Below are 26,178 nucleotides of genomic sequence, written 5' to 3'. Positions count from 1 at the left end.
TATTTGAACACATGATAAGAGCATCTGGAATCTAAAATCCCAACTGAACTGGAACCTATACACGAAGAACTTGCCACGACATCCCCATTACCCTCCTCTTCAGGACAATCCCGCTTCCAATGGTCTGTAAACCCACACTTGAAGCATTGTCCTTGAATTTAGGATTCCTCTCATTGCGTTTCTAGCCCTTGCGCTTGCTTGTATACCCCCGCTCTCTAGTCCATGTTAATAGACCCGCACCTTGAGAGCTATCTCCAGAATTTTGAGTCAATCCATGATGTACTAAATTTTGCACCACCTCCACAAAATTGAGAGTACTCTTGCCAATCATCAGCGTCTGCCAGAAGTGTTCATAGGACAAAGGCAACAATGCCAACAACATCAACGCCTCATGCTCCGTGCTATAAACCAAGTGCACCTTTTGCAAGCCCGCAACACATCTATTAAAGGTGTTAAAATGCTCCGTGAGATCTCCATCCTCCTTCATCCGAAGATTTTGGAGCTCTTCCTTCATGAAGCGTTCATTTGATAGGGACTTCCCCACAAACATCCGTCTGAGCTTTTTCCATGTTTGCTTTGCAGTGTCTTCCATCGCCTTGATGAACCCCTTAGCCAATTAGCCGAGCACGTCCTTCTCCTCCATTTTCATGCTTCCATTGCCTTCTTGTCGCATGCCATCATCAACACTTGCAAACACTCTTAAATCTATAAGAGCACTTTGGCATAAACTAATACCCTTTACCAACTTGGCTCTCATACCACTTGTTGTGCTGAAACACTCCAAGACCTTGTCGTTGATGGACTATGTAACGGCACACACACAAACCCCTTTGAGAATAAAACACACGCACACTGAAGCAAGGAAACAAGCACACAAGAACACAAAGATTTATAAAGGTTCGGTTTCATACCTACGTCATCTTGGTGATCCCCCCTCCAACCCCCCATCCTTGGGTGCTCGCGTAGAAATTCACTAGTATGTAAGAACAACTTTGGTTACAATCTTGAACCCCTTTAGCTCTCACAAGAACCCTAGCTTTCTTTTCTCTCACCTTTGCTCAAACCCTTTAATGCCCTTGTAAACACTCAAAAATTCATCCTTGAATTATGTCTTATGTTTCTCCCTTGAAAATTCTCTCTTGAATTTTCCACTCTTCTCTTCTAAATTAACCTAGTCCTAAAAGTCCTATGCATAGGACTTTTTCTACAAGTTAACTAGGAATATAGGAAACTAAAAACCTATTAAATTAGGCTAGAAAATCCCAGTTGCATGGCCAAAGCAACCGGTCGCGTACAACGGTAGCTTCCTCTTGAAAAAAAATAGTACCGCCACTCGGCTATACTCGGGTTTTTTCCCTTTTAAAAAAAATTAATTAGATAACCACAATAAAACTTGAATATAAGTTCATGAATCATTGCGGTTAAAAACTGGGGGATATTCAATTTCAAGAAATTTGCTGCATCATTATTTATTAAATTAAAAACGAACATGGAAGACACTTGACAGCCACACAATGACACAAACTCACATGTAGAAATATATCCATCACTTTGACTTAGGCACTCTTTATTTCTACTACATACTCTGTGGATGCACTAGAGAACCCAGATGATCTTAGATTCCCCAATTTTAATTAACCAGATATTTCAATGGCTTTGACATCAGGCTTCTTCACCTCTGCCTTTGGCACAGTGACACTCAGAACCCCATTCTCCATTGCAGCCTTAATCTCCTCAACCTTTGCATTTTCGGAAGTGAAACCTCCTCAAGAACTTGCCACTGCTGCTCCTCCACTCACCACTTGTCGTTCTTGTCCTCCTTCTCTACGTTCCTCTCTCCGCCGATCTGAAGCACTGTCGTCTTCAACCTCCACCTTCACCTCTTCTTTCTTCACTGAAGGTCTACCTTGAACAAGTGGGCTTCGGGGTCTCCTTCCACTATTCTAGTGTTCAAAGCAGAATTTTCCCGGGAAAATTCAAGTAATGTGGAGAGTGATGAGGAGGAAGGGAATTGGAAATCCTTGAAGGGGTCCCAGAGATCGAGAGAAAGGGTCGAAAATGCTGCTTCGTCGGAAGTTGGGGATGATCGACATGGTGAAAACTGATAGGTTTTGTTTGGGAATTCGAGTTGTTAGGGAATTACTGCTTTGCTTGACTGGTTGAGAAAGCGAAGGATCCATTGTCCCGTGAATATGAATATGAATCATGCATAAGTGAGCAATCCATCCTGTAAATGATAAAAACCGAAGTTTTTACATTGTTATTCATTATCATATTAACGATATGTTAGCAATTCCACATATTGTATGAAGTTTCTCACAAACATGGTGCGACGATGGATGAGATTTAACTATTGTAATTTTGATAGCTTTGAAGTTCGAACATCAAAAGGAAAAAGAAAAACTAATTGTTAGCCCATAATAAAATATCTTAGGCCCACTTTCTCAACAGTCCTAGAAAGTTCGAAAAAAAATATCACAAAACCGTTTTTCAAGGCCCGGTTTTTACTAGAAAGTTCTTGGGCTGCTTATAAATAGGGAGTTTCACTAAAACACCCAAAATGGGTTGAAATTATAAAAACCCAAGCACTATTTAAACATATAAACACACCCAAAACCCATCATTACACACACTCAAAACCCATTTATAAACTCACCCAAAATGTTGACTTTGGGGTTGATTTTGGGTGTGTTTCTATGTTTAAATAGTGCTTGGTTTTTTATAAATACATGTCTAGTATTGGGTTTATTTATAAATTTGTATTATAAATAAGCAACCAAAGCCTCCACAATTCTCCAACTTTTGAAGTGAAGCCGCAAATTCCGAATTCGATACTCAAAACTAGAGATCTCAAACAAACCCAAGACCAAGAGATTCAACCAATTCATAATGTCGATCATCCCAAGCTTTAGACGAAGCAGCATTTTCGACCCCTTCTCCCTCAATATCTGGGACCCCTTCTCCCTCAATCTCCTAAAATATTGTCCAAAATCTCTCCCAATCCAAGAAAATGAAGCACCCAAAATTTGGAAAACCTAAATTTTGACCCAAATATGGGTTCAAGTATTGCATAGACCCAAAACTATTCAATAGAGCCCACTGCACATCTCAAACAGTCTCATGTGCAAAGATTCTGATGTGGGGCCCACCTCCAAATTTGCAGCTTGCTTTTGTCTTCTCTTTGCATACACTTGTCGTTATACCATGGAGTTGCCATTGGAATCCAACGATTTCAAATGTTGCTGTTTGTTTTTGTTTTTGTTTTGTATGTACTTATAACTTAAATCAATGATGGGAATTAAATCTATGCTATTTTAACGGTAAAAAAAAAGATCAAACAGCTGAAATTTAAATCCAACGGTCAAAATAAATCTATGTTTATCAGTTATGTGTCTTGTATCATTCTTAGATGCATCTTGCAAAGTCTATGAATTGTTTTGAGAATTTCCCCGCACATATCTTCTATCAGTTATAGTTTGAGAAAATAGATTTCAGATTAACCAACAACAAATGCTCCACAGAATCTTTAATTATTAAGTAGCTTCAACATATACCTTAAGCATAAACCTTCTCAAGCATCCAAACTTATCATTCTGACTCACTCTGAACAAATTCTAACAGAAACAAATCTAAGCGAACACAGCTCCTTAAACAGATTCTCCATCGTTAAATAGATGGTTTACTTTAGGAATCCGGTGTAGTTCCTCCAACACATTAGGAAACGACAGCCGTATTCTCCTCAGAATTTGTTGGTACGGTGACGTGCAGGTGCAGTCGAACTATCAACAGCGTTCCTGAGGCTTTTTGGGATGTTGTGCTTGAACCTGCGCGAAAACTTCCTCGCCAACCAAATGATAAGACGAATGGTGTGGATTAAAGCGATGGACAGAAGCAATGAAACCCAAGCAATAATGGATATAAAAACTATATCATCATATGAATCAAAAATTTCATTTTCAGGGAACACTATCGCGAGAGCATGCATATAGGTAATTGTCATAGAAGAGAGGGTGATACACATGGCCATTGATAAAAGCCACATAATTAGACGATTCTGGAGCGGAAATCCTCCAACAAGCAACAGGGTGACACTGAGAGAAGCAATGAACGAGATGGTATTGAATCTTACGAACATGAGGAAGTCATCTGGGTAGCTGTTCCCTGCCACTGCAGTTCCAGCTAAGCATTTGTTAAGATCGGTGCAATAAGAAATAGTTCCATTTGTTTTATCCTCTTCCCAAACACCACCGGGTGGGTTAGTTGCAGCTTGGAAAGTTGCAGTTGATATCATGGTTGCCACAACCATCAGCATGTCACGTGTTGCTTCCACCCAAGTTTTGGGGTATTCCAAGCAATTTACCAGTGCATTTTTCAGATAGCGAGCTGTTGCTACTGTTTTGTACCAAATCTTACCAGCAGGAGCAGCAGTAGTTCTCGATAGTGGTGATTGGTGATTAAGCTTGTCGCTTTTTCTTTCCATACCAGGCTCAAGCAAAATTTGATCACGTTCAGGTTCAAGGCTGCTCGAGTCTCTTGGGTTTTGCTCTGAGCCATTTGCTTCTGCTTTTACAGCAGGTATCGTCTGCACAAGTCGTACCATTAATATATTCAAAAATCTATAGTAAATTTAGCTTTTCTCCTTGAAATTCATTTTTTCTTACCTGCAGCCCATTACCTTATTTTTCTATCAATAAAACCCTGACTTATATAACTAAAACATAATGATTAAGATCCAACTAAAGCAGTTGCCTAATCAATCTACAAATCTAATTATAATAGTGACTTTATTTTTTAAATGATTTGGTGTACTTTAATGCTTTTTCCTTTTTTTTCCAAATTTGTGACTTTTTTTTATGAAAAAAAGTTTAGGGAGAGATTGGCTATTCTTACCATCAGCCAAGGTAGATCTACAATCTCAAGCCTAAGAACTTACACGTGGCACCCAATTGCCAGCTACCACCAAGATGAATTTATGTAGGAATTACAAATCGTGCACCAACGAGGATTGCTAGAAGTGGGACTCAAACACTAATAGAGTTACACAAACTGCAAGCACCTTACTAAATTTGTGACATTTAATGTTCTTATTTGTTTCTTTGTCTTCTTTCGGTGTGGGATTTTTTTTTTTTTTTTTTGTGTGTGCAATATATTCAATTTTCATTCCATCAATTGTTACCAATTCTCTTTAATTCAAATTTCGTTTATAGATTAATGTATTCATTCTTTTAAATTCAAAATTATTATGTACCTATTTTAAATTGTATTTTCAAATATAAGTAAATCATTGAACTTAAAAATATAGGTAAATTAATATACAAAGTCTTTGCGAAAAACATAAATAATTATAGGTAAATAATTTACTTAAATAATTTAGGTTAATTAGGGACCTGAAAAATATAGGTGCATATTGATAAATAGTGAACCTATACCTTTTTACTTATCTATATATGTAAATGTAAATAACGTACCTATCTTTTTACAAAATATAGGTAAATTACCTATACAATGTAAATAATTTACCTTTACAGCCTAATTCGATAATTTACATATATAGTCTATTAAATTAGTATATACCTACGAAATATAGGTACAATACTAGTAATTATTTACCCACGTATCGCCATATTTTGTATATCATTTTTCAATACCATCTAATTAAATTAATCTACCTACAGAATATATGTAAGTTACTCAGTAATTATTTACCTGTTTATCACTATAATTTTCTAACGGACAATTATCTAAGTAATATATTTTCGACAAAGACTAATTTGTATATTAGGTATATTGTCATTGTTCAACTATAATATTATTCTTAGGGTTCATTACATTTTAGTACCCTATGGTTACACCATTAAAACATGTTAGTTCCTATCTTTTCAATTTTTACAGTTAGATATCCTCTTATAAATTTATATAATGCTGTTCGTTAGATCTCTCTTTAGTTGCCTATGTGGCACTGTGGGTCCTACATTTTCACTTTTTGTTAATTTTCAATTGAATAAAATATTATTTTTTGGGAAAAAAGTTGCAGAAAAAGAATAGAAAAAATCATCCCCAATCAAGCGCCCTTGCGATTTTCTTCTTCCCTCCTCCCTCCCAGGGGCAATTTTCTCTCAACCTGCAATGAACCCAAAACCCCAGCTCGCCGACCACTCTCTCTCCATCCTCCACACCTCGTTCTCGCCGTCGGTCGACAAGATCTGACGCTCTGCATCTCTTTCCTCTCCGCTCTCTACCTCTACAAATTGGAAAAATAAAATCGACGGGTGGTTACTCGGTTCGTTGGGGTTGGAGGGTGGGGTAATGGGAGAATTGGGGGAAAAGAAAATCGTAAAGAAGGGGGTTTGGGTTCGCTGGGTGGTTGCGGGCTGGGGTTCTAGTTTCTTGGGGCTGTGGTTGCGGGCTGGCGTGGAGGGTGGCTGTGGGATGGGTTGGAGATTGGTGGAGCTTAAGGGTGGTGGTCATGGGGGAGAAGAAATCTGCGCGACAGAGGGATAGAGAGAGGGGAGGGGTAGAGAGAGAGAGAGAGAGAGAGAGAGAGAGAGAAATAAACAATTTTAATATTTTATTAATATTTTAATCAGTTTTAAAAAAAAAATTAAAAATAAAATGTGGAACCCATAGTGCCATGCAGACAACTAATGTAGAGATCTAACGGAACCACATTGTAATAAATTTAAAAGATCGAGATATTTTATTGTAAAAATTTAGAAAGTAGGGACTAACATATCGTAAGGATATAACCATATGGTACTAAAGTGTAATCAACCTTTATTTTTATTTACGTATACTGTATTTCTTGATTTTGTTTTGGTCGAATCCTTTTTTTATTGATTAGATGCCCAAATAATAAGGATTAAACATAAATGCTAAAAATCAGGGATATTTTAATGAAATGCTCCATTCCAGCTGATTTTTATTAGTCATAGAGTTGCAATCAATAAAATCTAACTGTTTTCAGTGTTTTCTCATTTATTATTTTCTCCTTTTTAGTTCTTTGTTCAATTTATATTTAAGGTTTTTTAGGTTTTAGACATAAAAAAATTTCACTTTAAAAAGCTAAAGCTTTTTTCAAAAAGATAAAAACCGCTTCAACTTTCAAATCAAAACATGAAATGTATTGGATTCCTTAGAAATCTAAAAATAAATAAGATTTTTCTATTTTGCTTCTTTTAAAAATTTTCTCTCTCCTTTTGCTTTTTCTAAAATGTCCCATTTATTTAAGAGTGATAAGAGATAGGTGTGATATAGTTTGTAAACATATAACCCACATCATTTGGGAACTCAATACCAGCAGTTTAAACACAAACTCAATATACCAACCGGGACTACTAAATGCGGACTAGTACCTAACACACTAAATAGACAAGGAATTCCCTTGGTTATGATACCCAAAAATCATCATCATATGAGGAATATATGATAAGAGTATATATAGCACAAACTTACCCCATGAGATGATGCAGTGGTTTCCAAAGTGCTTTCTGAAATGTCAAGGGCTATCATGCCCCTACCATTCACGACCTTCAAGTTGGTCCTTCTATCCGAAGTCAAAAGGTACACAACCTTGTGATGATGGTAGATCGTTGCCAAGTGCAAAGGAGTATTTCCTAAGTTGTCTTTTTTGTTTATCAACATTCGAAACTCGCCGTTTTTGAGAAAATATTTGACAAGATTGTCTTTGCCAAATCTTGCTGCAACATGGAGTATATTTTGGCCACTTGAGTTCTTCAATTCCCTTGAATCGGGACAATGTCGAAGCAGCTCTTTAACAATCTTGACATGACCTTTGCTTGATGCTGAATGGATTGGAAAGTTGCCACCATGATCCATTTGATGAGAATCAGAGAGGCGTAATTCTAATAAGAAACGAACCCCATCTAGATAATCAATTGATGCTGCACAATGCAGTGGAGTCCTCCCTTTCTCATCTTTTGAGTTCAAAATATTTGCTTCCATGTTTGATATTATCTTTAGGACTTCTGGCTCAGAAAATGAATCAAGTATAAACAAAAATTTAATTTTTAAAAAAGGAAAAAGAATTATTAATTGAATGTACGTACCTTTATTATGGCATCCATGAATTGCAGCAAGCAAAGGGGAATTGCCTTGAATTTGTGTGTTCTTGTCAACTGCTCTTTCATTCATGATCTTCAGGATCTCAACAAATCCTTGTTCAGCGGCCAGATACAAAGCGGATTTTTGTTCCTTATTAGTATACAGTGAAACGGCAGGATCGGCCTCTATCAAACGCTTGGCTGCTGATTGGTGACCTCCAATCAAGGCCTCATGCAGGGCAGTGTTTTCCTCATTATTTTTCATCCTTAGCAACGTCAATACATCATCATTAGTTTCAACATTTGTTGTTCCTCGTGCTTCACGGAGAATAGTGTTTGTGGTATCTACATCCCCGGTTTTCGCCGCAATGTGGAGCGCAGTGTCGCCCTCAAAGTTTTTCTCTAACAAAAGAGGCTTGTGAAGTTGTAGGATCTCAGCTGCTAGTTGGGCATGGCCGAAGGTCACAGCTATGTGAACAAATGTGTTATTCTCGGGGCTTCCGTCGAGACAGAAGCTGAATGCTAGCATTTGGATCATGAAGCTTCTTTGCAATAGTGTCGTTAAAGATACCCTTCTTACCCTCAGTTGCATAGCTGTACAGCTGCTGGTACAAGCGCAAGTTATCAGGATCCTCAAAGTCCCCTGTTTGATGATGCGCTCCTATTTTCTTTGATAGTAGTTCCTTTACACCCCGTCCCAACCTAGTACAAATATTTCCAAATTGCGCCCCATTTTCTACATCTACCCCTGCTTTGTATTGACACTCCTTTGTATTGACACTGTCGTCATCGTCGTCAGCCATGCTGACACTATCAGCCTGCGGTCTAACAGTGGCCTCGCCCAGTTCTTCGTCAGCCATATTTGGAGCCCGAGAGAGAGAGAGAGAGAGAGAGAGATGGAACAATATGCTTTAATAGTGTTGAAAGTAAAGCAGGAAGACACGGTGTTCTCGTCCACATTCAATAATTTGTTGAAAAGTCAAGAATGTGGAGCCCACTATCTAATTGATTGAAGAAAAATAGTGATGAAGTTTGTCTGCTATAATCCCTTGAGAGCCAACTACACATTCACGGGAAGCTATCAACTTTGCCTATAAAAAAGCTTCATCCTTCCCTTGCGTGAGACGCACCATCTGAGAAGAAATGAGAGCCCAGGCAGAGAGAAAAGAAAGGAAGGGAAGAAAGAGGGTGAGTGAGTGAAGAGATCTTTAAGTCCATCTTAAAGTTCTTCTCTTTCTTTTTGTAATTTTCATATTAAATGACTCAAAAAATTCTAGAGGAAGACAAATTAGTCAATGAAATAATGTATGAAATTTCTGCTCTTTCTTTATGTAATTTTCATATTAAATGATGAAGAAAATTCTAAAGGTAGACTTACCAGAAAAGGATATACATGTGCTCATAAATGAAAAAGTAAAATATATGTCCTCCTCCTTTGTTCTGAGGAGTGGGACAAAAGTGGATGTTTATAAGACTTTGAGGAAAGCTTTTACCAATCAATCAATGAAGACTAGAGGAAGACTTTTACCAATCAATCAATGAAGACTAGAGGATGACTCAAATACCAATGAACGGCTCCTTTTTTGGTTGGGGGAACGTGTGTGTGGGTGTTAAAACTCATTGGAGAAAGACTAGAGGACTGTACCCCATCAAGTGGGACACTTTTGAACCCCTATGTCACACAAATAATAGCCTCTCACTTTCCATCAATTTCATTTCAATGCGTAATTCCAATATATTTTTCTCCCAAAAACATCAAAGTGGAGGGACCATTGATCAGAGAAAAGTCTATGAGAAAGCTGTGAATACTAAAAAACTAATATAATCGAATTAGTTTTCCAATCATGTGCACTGAATTGAATGGCTCCTTTAATAAGTTATCTTGTCAATTCTTAGTTAAAACCAATGAAAACACTCATTTTAAGTCTCAAAGTCTCAATACAACCAAGTCAAGTGATAAAGACAACGAATTACAGGTTTCTATATAAACCCTGCAAATCTCAAGTTCAACCAACAAAAATGTTTTGCACATTAATGTCTTAATTATTTATGGCAAACAAAATTGTAGAAAACAAATCTAACCTCAATTACGTTGTCTTGGGTAGCCTCTCTATATGAAATTTTATTAATAGGCAAGTTTAAATGTGTTTTTTATAATAAAAAAAATATATTGTTGGGTGAACTTGAATATTTACATGGTTTAATTAAAACATCTATAAATATATGATAGAAACTGTGTTCTTGACTCATGGGTAATAATAGGAAAGAGAAAACGGCGTTCAAGTATCAACCTCATCTAAAGTTCAGCGAAAAATCCTTTCTGTATGAATGAATTCCAGTATTGAATTTAATATCTCTCATGTGATTTTTTTATGGCATTAATGATATTTGTGTGATAATGGAATGATAAATTGTGTGCTTATTTGACTGGTACTTAAAGGTAAAGTTAGTGAAAACAAATACACATTTTGTGTGCGCGATATACTTATTTAGGATTTGTATGGCATATTAGATTGTGATTGTCACGCCTTGACCCGTAGGTAAATCTCGTGCCCGGTGCGTGAGAAAATAAAATAAAAAGAAATAAAATAAAAAGATGTCGAAACATGAGTTTAAAATAAACTTCTCTTATAAAAATACATCCAAAATCTTACAACTTTACAATAAATAAAGCTCTAACACTCTCATCTAATTCAGCCTCAACTGGTTTATTCCTTTTCTTGCCCACTAATTCATCTGAAAATTTAAACAGGGTGAAGGATGAGCAACTACAGCTCAGTAGGGACATGAGACCTACCACAGAGATTGATATAACTAAATTAAGTGACAAGCAATCACACAGCCAAATATCACATTAATAATAATAATAATAATAATAATACATGAATGCTCTTCAATTCTAATCCCGTTAATTCATATAATTGGACAAGCAGACCTGCACGTCCCATACCATGCTTATACCACTTGGTCCCGAATGCCCATTTATATGAACTAACACCCATTTCAATCATCCCATAATTCCCCTTTTGTTAGTCATCTTGTCTAACTCCCTTTCGCCAGTCCCGAATCACCCAATAAAAACCATGTGCACTGTGGGATCCCTGAGACCTGGTACCTGCCAAGAGTTAGACTCAACTACACAAAAGACTATATCCATTACCCTCTTTTCCATTATTATCTTCTCCACCCAACAACTCCAACCAATTACCATGACATGATATAATTATGCCAACATTATTCAAATAGTTCACTATACATAAATATCTCATATCAAGAACATTATACAATATCACACATAATATAGAGCTCACGAAATTTAATTAAATCAATCTTATGTAAAGGCTCCCAAGAAATCCCTACCTCGATTCCAAAGCATTTCTCCAAGTTAAGAAAATACAAGCTAACTTCTATATCTCTTCCAAGAATCTCTCTCTCTCTCTCTCTCTCTCTCTCTGTATTTTACTTCATTTCTCTGTTTCTCGTTTTGTTATTGACAACATAAGGGAGAGGCCTTATTTATACTCTTACAAAACTTGGGCATGAAGTAAGAATAGATATAAGGATAAGCTTAATGAATAAGGATAAATACGAATATAGGAAGATAAAATCAAACTATTAATTAACTAACTTCTTACAGGAGCTATTAAAACATACAAGCTTTGAGCTTTGAAACAATGACACATATATTGGTGACAAGGATGAAATATGCAAGTGCCACACGTCCACTCCACCTTAAGATGATTAAAACTCATATTTATATAAAAATTACTATGTCAATCCTCTTGTCCAAGTTAACTTGCTCAGAAAGATAAAAAGAGATTTGTTTTAGCTATTCACAAGATGTGAATAACACAATTCTAATAATTGAATATTATTATAAATATATACGATTATATAAGTTAAATTCCCAAGAAATATCTAAGAATTTAGAGAAAAACAAATAATATAATTTATTCAAATGAACTTATGTATATATATATTTACTAAGTACAAATAATTATTAAGATAGCATTGTAAACGTAAAACAGTACATATATACATAAATATATATATATAAACGTTTAATTTTCTTTAAAAACTTTTAAGAGTATGGATTCTCACAGTGATGAAGTATGGATAATATGTCTACCCCAAATTGGAGTTGTTGGATTTCTCATAAGGCCATCTCCAATCCAAGGGGTGGAAACTCAAATTATGAGTTTTGAGTCCAAAAATCTTCTCCAACCCATATATTTTGGGGGTGAAAATTTGAGAAATCTCAAATGTATGGTGAAATTCCAGTCAAGTATTGGAGAAATTATAGAATAATATATTACCAAGATATGATACTCCCATTCAAAATTTGTCATGTGTCATATTTAAAAGAAAATTAAAACTATTTATACAATTGGAGTTTGACTTCCAATTTTACCCTTTGGAATTAAATTAAAAATGAAGAAAATAAAAAATAAAAAATCCTTCAACTGGGAGTCCTCCTCCACCCCCAATCTTCGTTTATTTCTCCCTTTTCCTTTTCAGCTTCCTCTGCTTTTCTACAATGAAGGAAACGAACCCACATCTCAAACCTCTCCTCCAGCTAATTATACCACCTGCAATTCCATCTCTACAAACAACATAAATTTCTCCATCGGCCGAGCTCTTTACAAGTCCAAGATCCCCACCAAGGCACCCAACTCTTTGTATGTGCATCGTTTCTCAACTTCCTTCATCTTCTCCCAATCCTTCAGTTTCTCCATGGAGTCGTCTTCCTCGCCTCAAAACCTCATGTTCCAATTTCTTATTACTTTGTATTCTAACCATCACACTCTGAGGATTATCATGAGGGAAAAACTCTACAGAAAAGCAAACTGAAGTAAAAACCCTAAGAAGTTCTTTTGGGATGTGAATTTAAAACTAACTATAAAATAAAGTAGTAGCTGATGAGGGAGAGGGAGAGGGAGAGAGAAATGGAGGGTAGACTGTATAAAAGGAAGATGGATTCAATGATACTGTTGAGAAAAAAAAAAGAAGAAGACTTCAATTGGCGGAGATAAGGGAAAGAGACGGTGGAGGAGGCAAGGTAGGGTTACTGCGGAGATTGACTGGAGTATTCTTTTATTTTATTTTATTTCTAATGTTATTTTAAAGGGTAAAATTGGAGGTCAAAGTCCAGCTGTACAAGTATTTTTAATTTTATTTTAAATGGGACACATGACAAATTTTGAATGAGAGTATCATATGCTGACGTGATAATATCGTACTATTCTATAATTTCTCCAAGTATTGCCTAGACTAGTAACTTCAGTGCGCCCAAACTCTGCCCAAAAGCAAGCCTCAAAACAGCCCACGTGCTGGTGCAAATTGAGTGGGGCCTGTTTGCAGAAGTAGTCTGCCTCTTCCTTTAAATGTTGGCCGCATGTTGTGTTTAAGTCATATAACCTTTGAGATCCAACGGCTACATTTAATATGCTTTTGTAATTTGTTTTTTAAATGTAAGCTTAATCTAACGGCCCAGATTGTCCAAGACTGATTTTAAAGGAAAAAAAAATTATATCCAATGACCCAAATTAAATCCAATAGTCAAAATTATATTATTTATTAATCTACATGAGATTCAACTTTAAAACTCATTCCAAATTATATAAATACCTACCCATTTATTAAATAATGCACTAAAATCAAATTTTAAGTGAAATTAGAATTTTTTTAGGTTAAAATGTTCAGAAAAATAAATTATGAAGCTATAAACAAAAATCAACTTAAGAAAAATTAACCACAATAGAAAAATAGAGTTCAACTATTCTGAAACAATTTAATAAAGGTATTGGCTCAAATTTTGAGTCTGCAAGGTTGGAGGAAAAAAACATTTTGAGTCCATGCAATACATGAATAGTTGTATTTTTTAAGGTGGAAATTTGAGTTTAACCCCAACATGGTTAGAGATGGCCTAAGTGAGCAAAAATATACTCTTATTCTCATATCAAACTTTCATACTACTTGATACAATAACCGATTTTTTAAATTAAAAAAAAATTGAAGAAATAGCTACAAAACAAGCAAGCTATTAATGACCAAAGTTTTTGTGTTGACTATTAATTATCGGTAGTGGCATAGGAGGAGCACAATAATCAAATGAATTTATCCAATAAACGACAAAACAAACCATCAATTACGCATTCCAATTCCTTTCTGTATGAATTTATCCAATAACTGATTTTTTGCACAGTAAATCAAAGCAATAAACGACTCTACAATTTATAGATAGCTCTACTCAAGTCTGATGAGAGATTAAAGAGGGAAAAAAGAAGAAGTTGAAAATGGACTATTAATGCTTCTAAGGCCATCTCCAACCTAAGAACCCAAACCTAAAATATTGCCCAAAATCTCTCCCAATCCAAGAAAATGAAGCACCCAAAATTTGAAAACCCAAATTTTGACCCAAATATGGGTTCAAGTATTGCATAGACCCAAAACTATTCAATAGAGCCCACTGCACATCTCAAACAGCCCCATGTGCAAAGATTCTGACGTGGGGCCCACCTCCAAATTTGCAGCTTGCTTTTTGTCTTCTCTTTGCGCCACTTGTCGTTATACCATGGAGTTGCCATTGGAATCCAACGATTTCAAATGTTGCTGTTTGTTTTTGTTTTTGTTTTCTATGTACATATAACTTAATGAAGACTTCAAAAGACTAGAGGAAGACTTTTACCAATCAATCAATGAAGACTAGAGGATGACTCAAATACCAATGAATGGCTCCTTTTTCGGTTGGGGGAACGTGTGTGTGGGTGTTAAAACTCATTGGAGAAAGACTAGAGGACTATACCTCATCAAGTGGGACACTTTTGAACCCCTATATCACACAAATAATAGCCTCTCACTTTCCATCAATTTCATTTCAATGCGTAATTCCAATATATTTTTCTCCCAAAAACATCAAAGTGGAGGGACCATTGATCAGAGAAAAGTCTATGAGAAAATGCATACTAAAAAACAAACATAATCGAATTAGTTTTCCAATCATGTGCTCTTCTTATTCTCATATCAAACTTTCACACTACTTGATACTAACCGATTTTTAAATAAAAAAATTTAAAGAAATAGCTACAAAGCAAGCAAGCTAATAATAACCGAAGTTTTTATGTTGACTATTAGTTTTTGTGTTGACTATTACAATGATAAGGTGCAAAGTGAGAGTTTTTGTCTATGACAATTATATTGACGTGGATTACTTAAAATTTGTTAGATTAATCAAGTAGTTGATATTTTTCTAAATGTGTAGGAATGCATCGATTCTAAATGTAGAGGCTTGGGATCCCTCCATCTCTCTCTACTCTCTGTCTCTGGGTAAAACCACCCAGATATCACCCCATCCCCAAATCAACCACCAGCTCCCCCCTCGCCCTCCCTCCACCTCTGTATTCTTTATGATTTCTCTACTCTCATTTAAAATAGGGTTAATCATTTTATTAATCCCTGAATTTAGAACCGATTTGCATTTGAGTCCTTCAATTTCCAAAATGGTTCCTGTGGTCCGTCAACTTCAGTTTCATTAGGACAAATGGTCCTACCATCAATTTTGTTAACTTTTTTGTTAAATGTAGGGACAAAATGGTATTTTTGTATCAAATTGATTAAAATATGAATAAAAAATAAATAAAAACTAAAAAATTAAAATTAAACTATCTCTCTCTCTCCCCCTTTCTATCCCGATTTCTACTCCAAATTTTTTTTTTTGGGTTGGTTTTTTTATTTGATTTTCTTTTATTGTTATTTTAAAGATATTATTTTTTATTCATTTTTTTGGTTTTAACATAAAATTACCATTTTTCCATTACAGTAACATATGGATAGCTAGCTTTGGCATCAAGAAGCAGGTGAAGTCTTCTCTTTTGTTGTGATGATAATACGTTGGCATGAATGTCAATCCACAATTTCGTCAAACAATGAAACAAGTTTCTCAGCACAAGTTTTTATTACAGGTACTTTGTTTTAAAAGTTCTTATTTTAGTCCTCAAACGTTCAAATCAATCAATAGGTCCTTTATGTTTTGGTCTCACATCAATTTGGTCTTTATAACAAAACTTTGTTAAAACTGATCACGTGTCATCACCTGACCAACTTATTTCATCAAAATATAGCTCAATTTAGTCCTAGAACTCAAATTTTTGCTCAACAAAATCATCTACTTTCCATTCAAGGTTTCACATTTAGGTTTCATCAAGGAAAGTACATAGCCTTGTTTAGCAACATATGTAATTTTTTTCCTTTGCTTTTCAGGGTTTCAATTATCACATTGATTGATTGGAAAGTTTGAGAATTCAAATGAGGACTTTTGAAAAATTCAAGGACCATTCATGACAAAAACCTTTCTCAGTATCTTTCTATTCGGAGAGGTTACATTTGTTGAAACTTGTTACCTACGATATACCATGTGACATAGTGTCAAGAATTCAGGTGGGACACTTTTGAACCCCTACATCACGCAAATAGTAACCTCTCACTTTCCATCAATTTCATTTCAGTACATAATTCCAATATATTTTTCTCCTAGAAACATCAAAGTGGAGGGACCATTGATCAGAGAAAAGTCTATGAGAAAGCTGTGCGCATACTAAAAAACAAACATAATCGAATTAGTTTTCCAATCATGTGCTCCTCTTATTCTCATATCAAACTTTCATACTACTTGATACAAATAACCGATTTTTTAAATAAAAAAATCTGAAGAAATAGCCACAAAGCAAGCAAGCTAATAATAACCGAAGTTTTTGTGTTGATTATTAATTATCGGTAGTGGCATAGGAGGAGCACAATAATCAAATGAATTTATCCAATAAACGACAAAACAAGTGTCTATTGTACCTTAAAAAGAAAGACATAAAATTAGAAAGAAAAGAAAAACTCCAACAATAACAAATAGAAGCCACAATTAGTCCAAGTCTCCATTTGCTTCAAGGGGCAGCTCATCTTCAAGCCTTTTTCCATTCCTCTACACCAAATTTTTCCAAGATATTAAGATAAATTGTACCTAATGTCAATTGTCATGTACAACACTTGTGCCCCTGTTATATGAAAAAGTATGAATTACCTCAACATCCATGTGTACCACAATTGTAATGGACATTTTTAAAAGATACATCCACAAGTTTGTGAGGGAGCAGTGTGGGTATCGCGAGAGAGGAGAGAGATATGAAAGAGTTTAAGTTTTGGACAAAAAAATACTAGAGGGAGTCTGAAGTATTTGTGAGGGAGTGAAAATTTTTTGCCAAAAAATCACTGTAGTGGTCAACCATAGTTTTGGCATCAGTGCTAAATGTTCCACTTAAAACAAATTTCTTGAAAATCATTTTATGCATCAGTATAATATATCATCGATGCTAAAGTATAATCAATGGCATCGTAAGAAACGTCAAAAATTTGTGTTGATGACTTTATATCCCTTTAGTCTTATTAATTATAAAATCGATACCTAAGATACTAACAACATCGGTTTTTAAATTTGTCGATGCCTAAGTGGTGTTGTGTAAATTAAAATTTGGCATAATGGATGTAGGAAATCTGTTACAAATCCATAAACTCCTTTTACCACACATACCACTAAGAGTCTAGTCAATCTAGAGTTAGGTAGAATATAAAAGACTTCGGTAGAATTTGAAAATTCAGGTGTACTTAATGTAGACTATTGAAAATCAGTACTAGTGTTATTAATAGTTATTTACCCAAAGGACAAGCCCATGGCTTGTGAGATGAGGAGAGTGATCTTGAGAAGTTAGGTTCAGAAGACCTTTCCTTATGGCTCACACCATAAACAATTTCTAGTCATAGAATTATTTAATTGGGTGTTGCCGATCCGAAAAAACTGGCATGCATAATATCTTTACAATTAGAGAGATGACTTGTCTTAAGTCATTCATGTGGGGACACTAAGATAAAGTATATAGGTGCTCAGTAGAGAGTGAGTACAACACAATCCATAAATAGATGTTGAATGAAAGTCTACCTACATGTCAATCCTTAGACCTGAGGCACTATGGTTGCCTTGTGGATACGCGGTTGATGTTAGATTTTGTCGTATAATCAAACTCAATATAGGACTTGACTTAAGACATTGTCAAGGTCCTTGATTGACTCATGATGCCATGTGAGTGTACAACAAGTCATCTCTAAGTAAAGAAAGAATAATCTAAGATGTGATTCGGAAATATCTGGAGATAGAATTTAGTTTGATTGAGAAAAATGTTCCTAATCACACCCAAGTGAATCCTATAAGTCATAGAAATTTACATTACGGATTTGACATGAATTCCTTATCATATTAATGTGATTAAAGACTATTGGGAAAAAAGATAAGGATTGTATTGCATTGTCATTATAATTGAATATGTTATCCATTTTATTTTAGCTTGAGTAGCTTTAACATATTGCTAGGTATCACTTTTGACTTTGTGAAAATCTACAATAATTAGGTCATCATAAAGGCGAGAATTAAAAAGAGTTTTAATTCACAAATTAGTTTAATATCCATTTTTGTTGTAAGTCCTCATTTTAATCCTCAAACTCTCAAATTAATCAATGTGATCTTTTGGTCTAGACAACAATTTGGTCCTTAATGTCACATTCAGACAAAACTTTCATTAAAATTGGTCACGTGTCATTGCATGACAAGCTTATTCTAGGCCCAATGCCTTGACTTATTGTAGAGAAGCCTACTTGAAATAGACATGCCGCGCTGGAAGATATTGTAATTTAGCACGTGGGAGGTCATAGTAAACACATGAAATTAACCATTTTTATTCATATCCCAAGTCCATTTACCTCGTTGCTTAATCAAGCATATTTAATTAATAGGCCGAAGCCATTACAACACAACAAACCCACGCATAAGCATGCAACTAACATGCAAAAGACAAGCAACTCTCTCTCTCAGGGTCGAATCATCCGAGAAGCTTAAGTTGGCCTAAGCCACATTTGTGCATAGGGCTTGCTAAGTGGTTGTGGTGTGGATGGCATGATGTCCATGAGGCCCATTAAAGGTTCAAAGAATGGAGGTTTTGGGTTGCTTAGGAGCCCCAAAACCTAAGCCCATTTTCTTAAGCCCGCTCAATGGGTAAGTAGAGAGAGTTGTGGTCTTCTTCCAGCACTCACCAACTGCCATCCTTTATTACACAACCCCCAACTTCTTACTTTCCACCATTGAAACCACGGTCAGACTTATTGCCAATTTTACTTCAACAATCACTGCCCAACCTCAACTGCTTAGCACTAAAACCTCACCATAAACTGATTTACTGTATCACCAACCTGAGGCTGCTCATTCATTACTTGCTTGAGCTTCAATTGCTATAAAAGGAAGTAGTGGCTTACCCAAAAATTGGGGGGACAAAAACCAAGACACCGAGCAAGCCATACACCCACTGCTGGAAACACTCAAGCTTAACTCTTTAATCCTCTCATTTTCCCCCACAAACCATCCTCTTCTTCTCCCAAAACTAGAAACCATTCCAAGCCCTAAAATATCTTTTATCCAGTATCTTGTTTCAACTCAAGCAGACACTCTCTCGCTAAACTTACGAAGACTCAGCTCCCATGCCACAAACCACTCAAGCCAAGCCTAAACTCCTGATTCACTAATCATTATTTGCTTGGTGAGAAAAACCAGAGTACTCCTTAAGAATTAATATTCTTTCGGGGTATTTTGAGGTTTAGTTCTTGAACCTAGGCAAATGGGCAACTTCACTCTCTTTTATAATAGCCCAAGTCCATCTAGAGCTGCTGAAACAAAAAGGCCCCCACAATTATAATCAAAATATAACTCATTTTAGTTCTAAAACCCACGTTTTTACTCACTAATGTGATATACTCTTCAATTAGGGTTTCACATTTAGGTTCTATCTAGAAAATCATATAGCAAATTGCAAACTAACATATGGATCAAAAGATTAAGGACCAAATTGATTGATTTGAAAGTTTAATTTGAAAACTGAAGGACTGAAATGAAGAATTTTGAAAAATTTAAGGATCATTCGTTATAAAAACCGTTTTTTTTTTAAAGCAGTAGAGTAAAGTTCTGTTGGTAAAGTAAAAATTACGTTTAATTGAAGAGCAGATTAGGGCTTAGATACTCCTACAGAACTCGAACTCCAAGTACCCAGCAACAATGGCGGAATGGGTTTGTAGAGCCCTTCGAGACGGTGCGTTGGAGGGAGAGCATGCACCTGCTCTCACAATCAAGGACTCTATAGCAACACCTCTCGGCTTCCACGCCTTCTGCCACGTTCTCTCCCAGCTCTCCACCAACATTTCAGCCGAAAAATCTCAGTCGCGGTCAGTTTGCCTCTCCCGAAACAACTCCATTTCGTAGATTAAAATGTGTAATTCTCTGTTTGTAGATTATTTGAATAAAATTCTCTTTGCTATTGATTTAATTTGTAGAGCTCTGGTGCTCGTCGCGTTTTCTCGGAGTCCTTCATATTATGTAGACTTGTTGAAGAGGAGAGGACTCGATATTTCTTCATCTCAGCAGTGGTAACGATAGCCTTCTTTTAAATTTCCGTGCTTTCCACTCTGTTTGGTTGTTGAGAAAATTGGAAAAGGAAAAAAAAAATCAGAAAGTAAAGGAATTTAAAAATAAAAAAAAGATTTTTCCTCTACAAAACGTGACCAAACATTGGTTTTATTGTTTTAATCTGAGAAACTGGAACTAAGCATTCATTTGTTGTGCCAATATGCGTGTTTGAGAAATTTGGCAGTGCTTTAAGCTGAAAGTAATACACGTTACACAATGAATAAACGCACATAGATAATGTATATAATTCATGGGGACCTCTGGACTGAACTAGCATTACAGGATTCGGATTTTGGATTGTTACACGGATCCTCTTGGTTGGAGAGAGAGGCTCATGGAGTGTGGAAGTGCTAAAAATCTCTCTCATGAAGCTTCCAACGTAGCTAGTACTTGCAGGAATGTGAAGGATGTGGACAAGTTGTTCTCTTCAGTTATTTCACTTGGAAAAGGTATTATTGGTTCTACTTGTACTTACATGCATTGGCAGATTTTGTTTTTGTAGTAAGATGCCTGTTTGACCATGTAAGCATTCACATAATTCTAGTATTATTGTAATTGTGGATTTCTTTTTGGTTGTATGCTTGCAGGATTGGTTGGACAAGGGAAAGTTCGTTTCAGTGTTGCAATAGACTCGGTAATTATGCATCCTGTGATTGTATATATATGATATTTGAAATATTCCAGGGTCAATGCTAGTACTTTAGGTTGAAGGTAGGTTTAAGTTTTCCTGCTGGTGCAGTGTGGCAAGGCTGTACTGTGATTTCTGCTGTAGTTTGATTTGTTTGTGTGTGATGTGTGGAAACTTTCTATTGAGTTAAAACACTTGTCAGAGACAAGAAATTTGCATTGTAACTCTTTTAGTGTCCTGTCTATGGTTGGGGCTTTGAAACTTCCTTCAAGGTTTCAACAAAAATTTCAGCAGAAATTTTGATGGTGTGCTCAGCTCAGCCGTAGAGATTGAACACCTTATGAGACTTAGTATTGAGGTTGAAGGAAGGTTTAAGTTTGCCTGCTGGTGCAGTGTGGCAGGGCTGTACTGTAATTTTCTACTGTAGTTTGTTTTGTTTGTGTGTGATGTTTGGAAACTTCCTATTGAGTTAAAGGACTTTCCAGAGACAAGAAATCTGCATTGTAACACTCTAAGAATCCTGTCTATGTTTGGGGCTTAGAAACTTCCTTCTGGGTTTCAACTTTCAACAAATATTTCAGTACAAATTTCGATGGTGTGCTCGGTTCAGCCATAGAGATTAAACACCTTATGGAACTTAGTATGTTTGTTGTTTTACTAGAAAATTATTGAATATGCGAGCTGCTTTAATTGGGGCCATTTTCCGAAATGGCTAACCACAATTTCTTTTGAATGCCTTAGTTTACCGAGGAGGACGTCAATTGCTTTCGATGTCACAGTAGAAAGCATGTGCTTCTATGATACTCTTTTGTCTATCTTTAGACAAGCAGGCAACTGTAGTGCCTTCTTGATGCACTGCTCTCGGTTCTTATCCATAAGATGTCTTCACGAAGCATGCTTAATGTTTAAAAAATATCTGACAGGACACTGGGTTTCATCTTAGCATGGTATGGATGTTCCATAGTTTTACTGTTAGAGTATTTAATAATTTGTGATAGTTCAATACCTGTTTTCCTCTTCTTGTTGTTGATGATAAGAAGTTATTATAAATTTTTAATTTACATTACTACCAGATTTGGGGTGATTAATGCACTTACATAGTCCCATTTTCTTTTTCCCTTCTATTTTTTTTTTGGCGAAGAATACAGCTTAAGTCCACAATTTTATTTGAAAAAGGTGTTTAGTTTAGAATAGCCAGTCTTACAACCTCTCAACCATACAAACGTTGGATGATTATTGATGTAATGTATGGTTTCCTCTCTTGAACTACACTTCCCTGAACTGGGAAACAAAACCCTTTCCTTATATAACTGATGTGTATCAGCACATTGTTCCATTTGCATGAGTAAAAGCCTGCTAATGCCCTAAAGTTTATTCATACTGACTATTTCTCAAGTGGATAAGGAGATTTTTTGTTTTTTGTTTTGCTTAATGTCTATGTTGGAAAATGGGTCCTGTGAGGATATGTTTGTTTTTGCCCACCTTTCGAAATTCTGCTTATGGTTACTTCTGGTGTTTCTCTGTCTCTCCCTCCTTCCCTCTCTCACTCATTTCTTCTTTGCTGGTTTCTTTTCAAATTTTTCAGGTAAATGAAATGTTAAGACATGCATCTTTGTCATCAGTTGCTGGCCTTTTGAGTAACCTTCGTTGCTGTGGTATATAAACTTTACTAGCTCCTCAATCTTTTTCCAATAAAAATTGATTGTTTTCGTAGGCTTTCAATATATATGTTTTCTAGTCATTTGCTATTTCAATAAGTTTAGTGCACACTTAATCTCTTTTGCCCTGAGCTTTTAGCTGCTATCATAAAAAGCGTGTAATATAAACCTTTTGGATGATGTAATATATACTTTTGGCAATTCAATGTAAAATTGTGCATGCCTCATTTTGGAAGTTAATGAAGTGTATGGTTTACTTATTGCACATATTCAACTCTTGGAGGCTGCAAATTCACTTTTGTCTTATGGTTGCAGATCAAATTTCAAGTATCTTTTGGTTTCTTCATGCCGATCTTTGTGAAGAAAAGGTCACTGCTGTTATTGAATATATGTCCTCTATGGTGGCCAGCATAGAACCACTAATCCCGTTTGCAAATCAACAAAGAGGTAACTCAGAGAATCTTTCTTTAGTTGAACGGAATTTTACAAAAGGGAAATTTCATGTCCGATGCAAACGTAGAAATGGACGTGTACGAGTGATGGTGATCTCTCTCTCTCTCTCTCTCTGTGTGAAATTCTTTTACTGATCTGGAAAGTTGGTAAACTAATACAAGCCCCTGAAACTTGTAATCAGTTTGAAGAGATTCACATTGGGCAGTCAGGCATCGACTTCACATCCCCTTCATCAGAAGATGGATTAGTCAATCAAGCCCTTTTGCCGAAGGTCACCTGTTTAACCTTATCTTAAACAGAAATTATCCAGGAGAACACACTTTCTTATTTGGAATTAAGCCTTTCTTTTAATTGATTCTTTTCAGTTTTATTACATGGTGATATTCTAAATTGCTGACTGAGTCTATTCTGATACAATTAAATGATTACTGAATCATTAATGACTTCCGCACAACACATATAACTAGACATTATGCAGACACATAAACAAATGTACACTAGTGAATAAGTTTTATTGTGCACACAGATAATGAAGTTGTCTAAACTCTCTATGAGTTTTATTTTAATTTTAAAAACTGTTCTTCTGTACAGGTGCATTTCAATCTACAACTGTCAGAGAAAGAGCGAAATGATAGGGCCAAAGTTGTACTTCCATTTGAACACCAAGGTATGAAAACATGGATGGATATAAGTGGTTTGGAAACCTTATATTTAAAATTAAAAAAATAAAAAAGGTTAAATTATTTGATCTCTTCCCTTTTATCTGCATGATTGTGATGCTCCAAAAACAAACTTTTTGACTTTTTCTTGCAGGAAATGGTAAACCTGTAGAAATTTATGATGGTCGAAAATCTCTGATGGATAGCAAATATGAGGCAGCACCTGTTTCGACTGGGAATTCAAAAATTAATGATGACTCTAGCAAGGGTGAAATAATATATTTTCGTGATTCGGATGATGAGATGCCAGATTCTGATGAGGATCCTGATGATGATTTGGACATATAGTGGTTTTCCTCCTTCAGAGAGTACTGGAAAATGGTAATTTATTTTCTCCATGCCAGTCAATTGAACATACCTTCTAGATGCACTGACATATAACTGACAATTAAGACAAACTTTATTCACTTTCAGTCTAACAGTATTGCTAATGAAACTGATTAGTTTGTATGAGTTGGATCTGACATTTCATAGTAAATAGTGATAATAATACTTATTGCAACTTTTCTGAAATTAGGTTCTCTTAAGATCCCCACTTTTCTTTGTTGTCTGCCCTTGTTCAGTTGTTTGTGTGTGTTCTGTGCTCATCTGAGCTTCGGTTATTGATTTTTGAATCAATATAGATTCTTGCAAGTTTGGTTGCCTCTTGGTCATTCCAGGTATCATACATGTTCAATCAAGTGGGAGGACAAATGTTATAAACTTTCCTTGATTGAAGGATGGTTATGAGAGTAAGTCTGAGGTCCAGAAAGCTGGACATTGGAGCCCACTTGACAAATATTAGAACTTAGCAGAAGCAAAAAGCATTTGTAGTACGAAAAAGATGGAAGCTTGTAAATTTTTTTGCGCTCACACCACTCACTTCTGATTCTGTCTTATATCTGTGCTTGGAACAATATACAACGGGATTTGGGTGGAGGTCTCTCTCGTTCCTCTGACTCGGATTTCAACCTCAGACAGTTTCATTCTGTCATTCCCCTGTATATTATGGAAGGAACTGTCAATTAATTGACTAGGCATTAGAGTAATATTTTGAGGGGAGAAAATATGCCTCTGGTGAATTGGAGAATGTATCTTGTCCTCAAAATCTTAAGTTGGTGTGTTGTGTGCTCAAATGTTTCATTAACTTCTTCGGTACTGTGGTTCCTCTCCTTGCCTTTTGAAAATCTTGCATTCTGCTGTTTGCTTTGTCCATCATTCTGGATATTAGTCTCATACTGAGGCTGCGGGCATCTATGCCTAATCCGAACTTTTTCGAGTAGTTTGCTCTTTGGGTTTGATGTGAGGACGTATCAGTTCCCTCAGCGACAGCCATGCACCAGTTGGGGGGGCCTTGGTCAGGGCCGGCCCTAAGATTTTGGTGGCCCAGGGCAAAGTCAAAAAAAAGGCCCTATAAATGCAAGACTACTTACAAGTAAAAGTATGTGTTTTCAATGTAGACCTTTTACAACTAGTCACAAAAAGTAGGCCTTAAAAAAAAATTCATTTTACTTGTGGAAATGTTTAAAAATTTTATATATAAAGCAATGATTGGAACACAAGAAAAAAAAATTTGAAAGAGATTGGAAGAAAATTAAGACATTTTAAGTAGTAAAATGCACCAAAGGAAGAAAGAGGGGTAGAACAATATATGTTAATTATATAAACCACAAATTAGTCCTTCCAAAGTCATTTATAGTCTTTTTTTTTTTCCAAAGATAGTCCATTTGATACTTTTATAATCAGAACATCAACTCATCAAGCATCATTAAAAAAAGGTTTTATTTCTTAACACTAATAGGACTTGAACATAGATTTGGTTTGAATAAAATCAAAGAGAAACCATTAATGCAAGATGGAACTTCAGAAATCTTGATGTTATTAGCTTCTTATATATACTCTAGACCTACATGTATACTAGTATACTACGGTACCTCATATTAAGAAACTATTTTAGAAGCAAGTTTTAAAAGAACAATAAAATAAATAAATATTTTGGGGCCCTCCTTGAGATGGGACCCAAGACAGTAACCCTTCTCGCCCTGCCTCAGGGCCAGGCCTGACCTTGGTTAACTGGTAGATCAATGCATCAAGTGTGACACTTCTCACACTTGCATTGTGTTGCACTTCTTTG

General features: G+C 35.7%; 2 protein-coding genes and 1 pseudogene across 4 annotated transcripts; 1 reads left to right on the top strand and 2 right to left on the bottom strand.

Moving 5' to 3' along the window:
• Window positions 1–1,520: 1,520 nt before the first annotated feature.
• Window positions 1,521–2,176, bottom strand: LOC148917624 (18.5 kDa class I heat shock protein-like; annotated as a pseudogene).
• Window positions 2,177–3,496: 1,320 nt separating this feature from the next.
• On the bottom strand, window positions 3,497–9,243 carry LOC148917623 (uncharacterized). The gene is given in 4 exon segments (XM_089050890.1): window positions 3,497–4,582; window positions 7,453–7,982; window positions 8,067–8,559; window positions 8,561–9,243. Coding segments are annotated over 4 exon segments (2,226 nt in total). The 5' UTR covers window positions 8,921–9,243; the 3' UTR covers window positions 3,497–3,739.
• Window positions 9,244–19,405: 10,162 nt separating this feature from the next.
• LOC103342659 (elongator complex protein) lies at window positions 19,406–25,180 on the top strand. 3 transcript variants are annotated; one of them, XM_089050341.1, is made up of 10 exons: window positions 19,406–20,366; window positions 20,475–20,567; window positions 20,890–21,056; window positions 21,195–21,241; window positions 22,821–22,890; window positions 23,209–23,435; window positions 23,528–23,617; window positions 23,938–24,013; window positions 24,160–24,386; window positions 24,725–25,180. In XM_089050341.1, the coding sequence occupies exons 1-9, from the start codon at window positions 20,200–20,202 to the stop codon at window positions 24,351–24,353; spliced, it is 1,131 nt and encodes a 376-aa protein (XP_088906467.1). In that variant the 5' UTR covers window positions 19,406–20,199; the 3' UTR covers window positions 24,354–24,386; window positions 24,725–25,180. The 3 variants fall into 3 exon arrangements, with proteins under 3 accessions (XP_088906467.1, XP_008244516.2, XP_088906466.1); XM_008246294.3 differs by having other exon boundaries at window positions 24,689–25,180; XM_089050340.1 differs by lacking the exon at window positions 24,725–25,180 and having other exon boundaries at window positions 19,407–19,687; window positions 20,149–20,366; window positions 24,160–24,578.
• The last annotated feature ends 998 nt before the right edge of the window (window positions 25,181–26,178 follow it).

This window comes from Prunus mume, linkage group LG4, assembly GCF_029339155.1.
Source record: "Prunus mume cultivar Tortuosa linkage group LG4, ASM2933915v1, whole genome shotgun sequence".
NCBI classification, from domain to species: Eukaryota; Viridiplantae; Streptophyta; class Magnoliopsida; order Rosales; family Rosaceae; genus Prunus; species Prunus mume.
The sequence above is the reverse complement of the archived record's forward strand: the minus strand, read 5'-3'. Positions and strand labels throughout refer to the sequence as shown.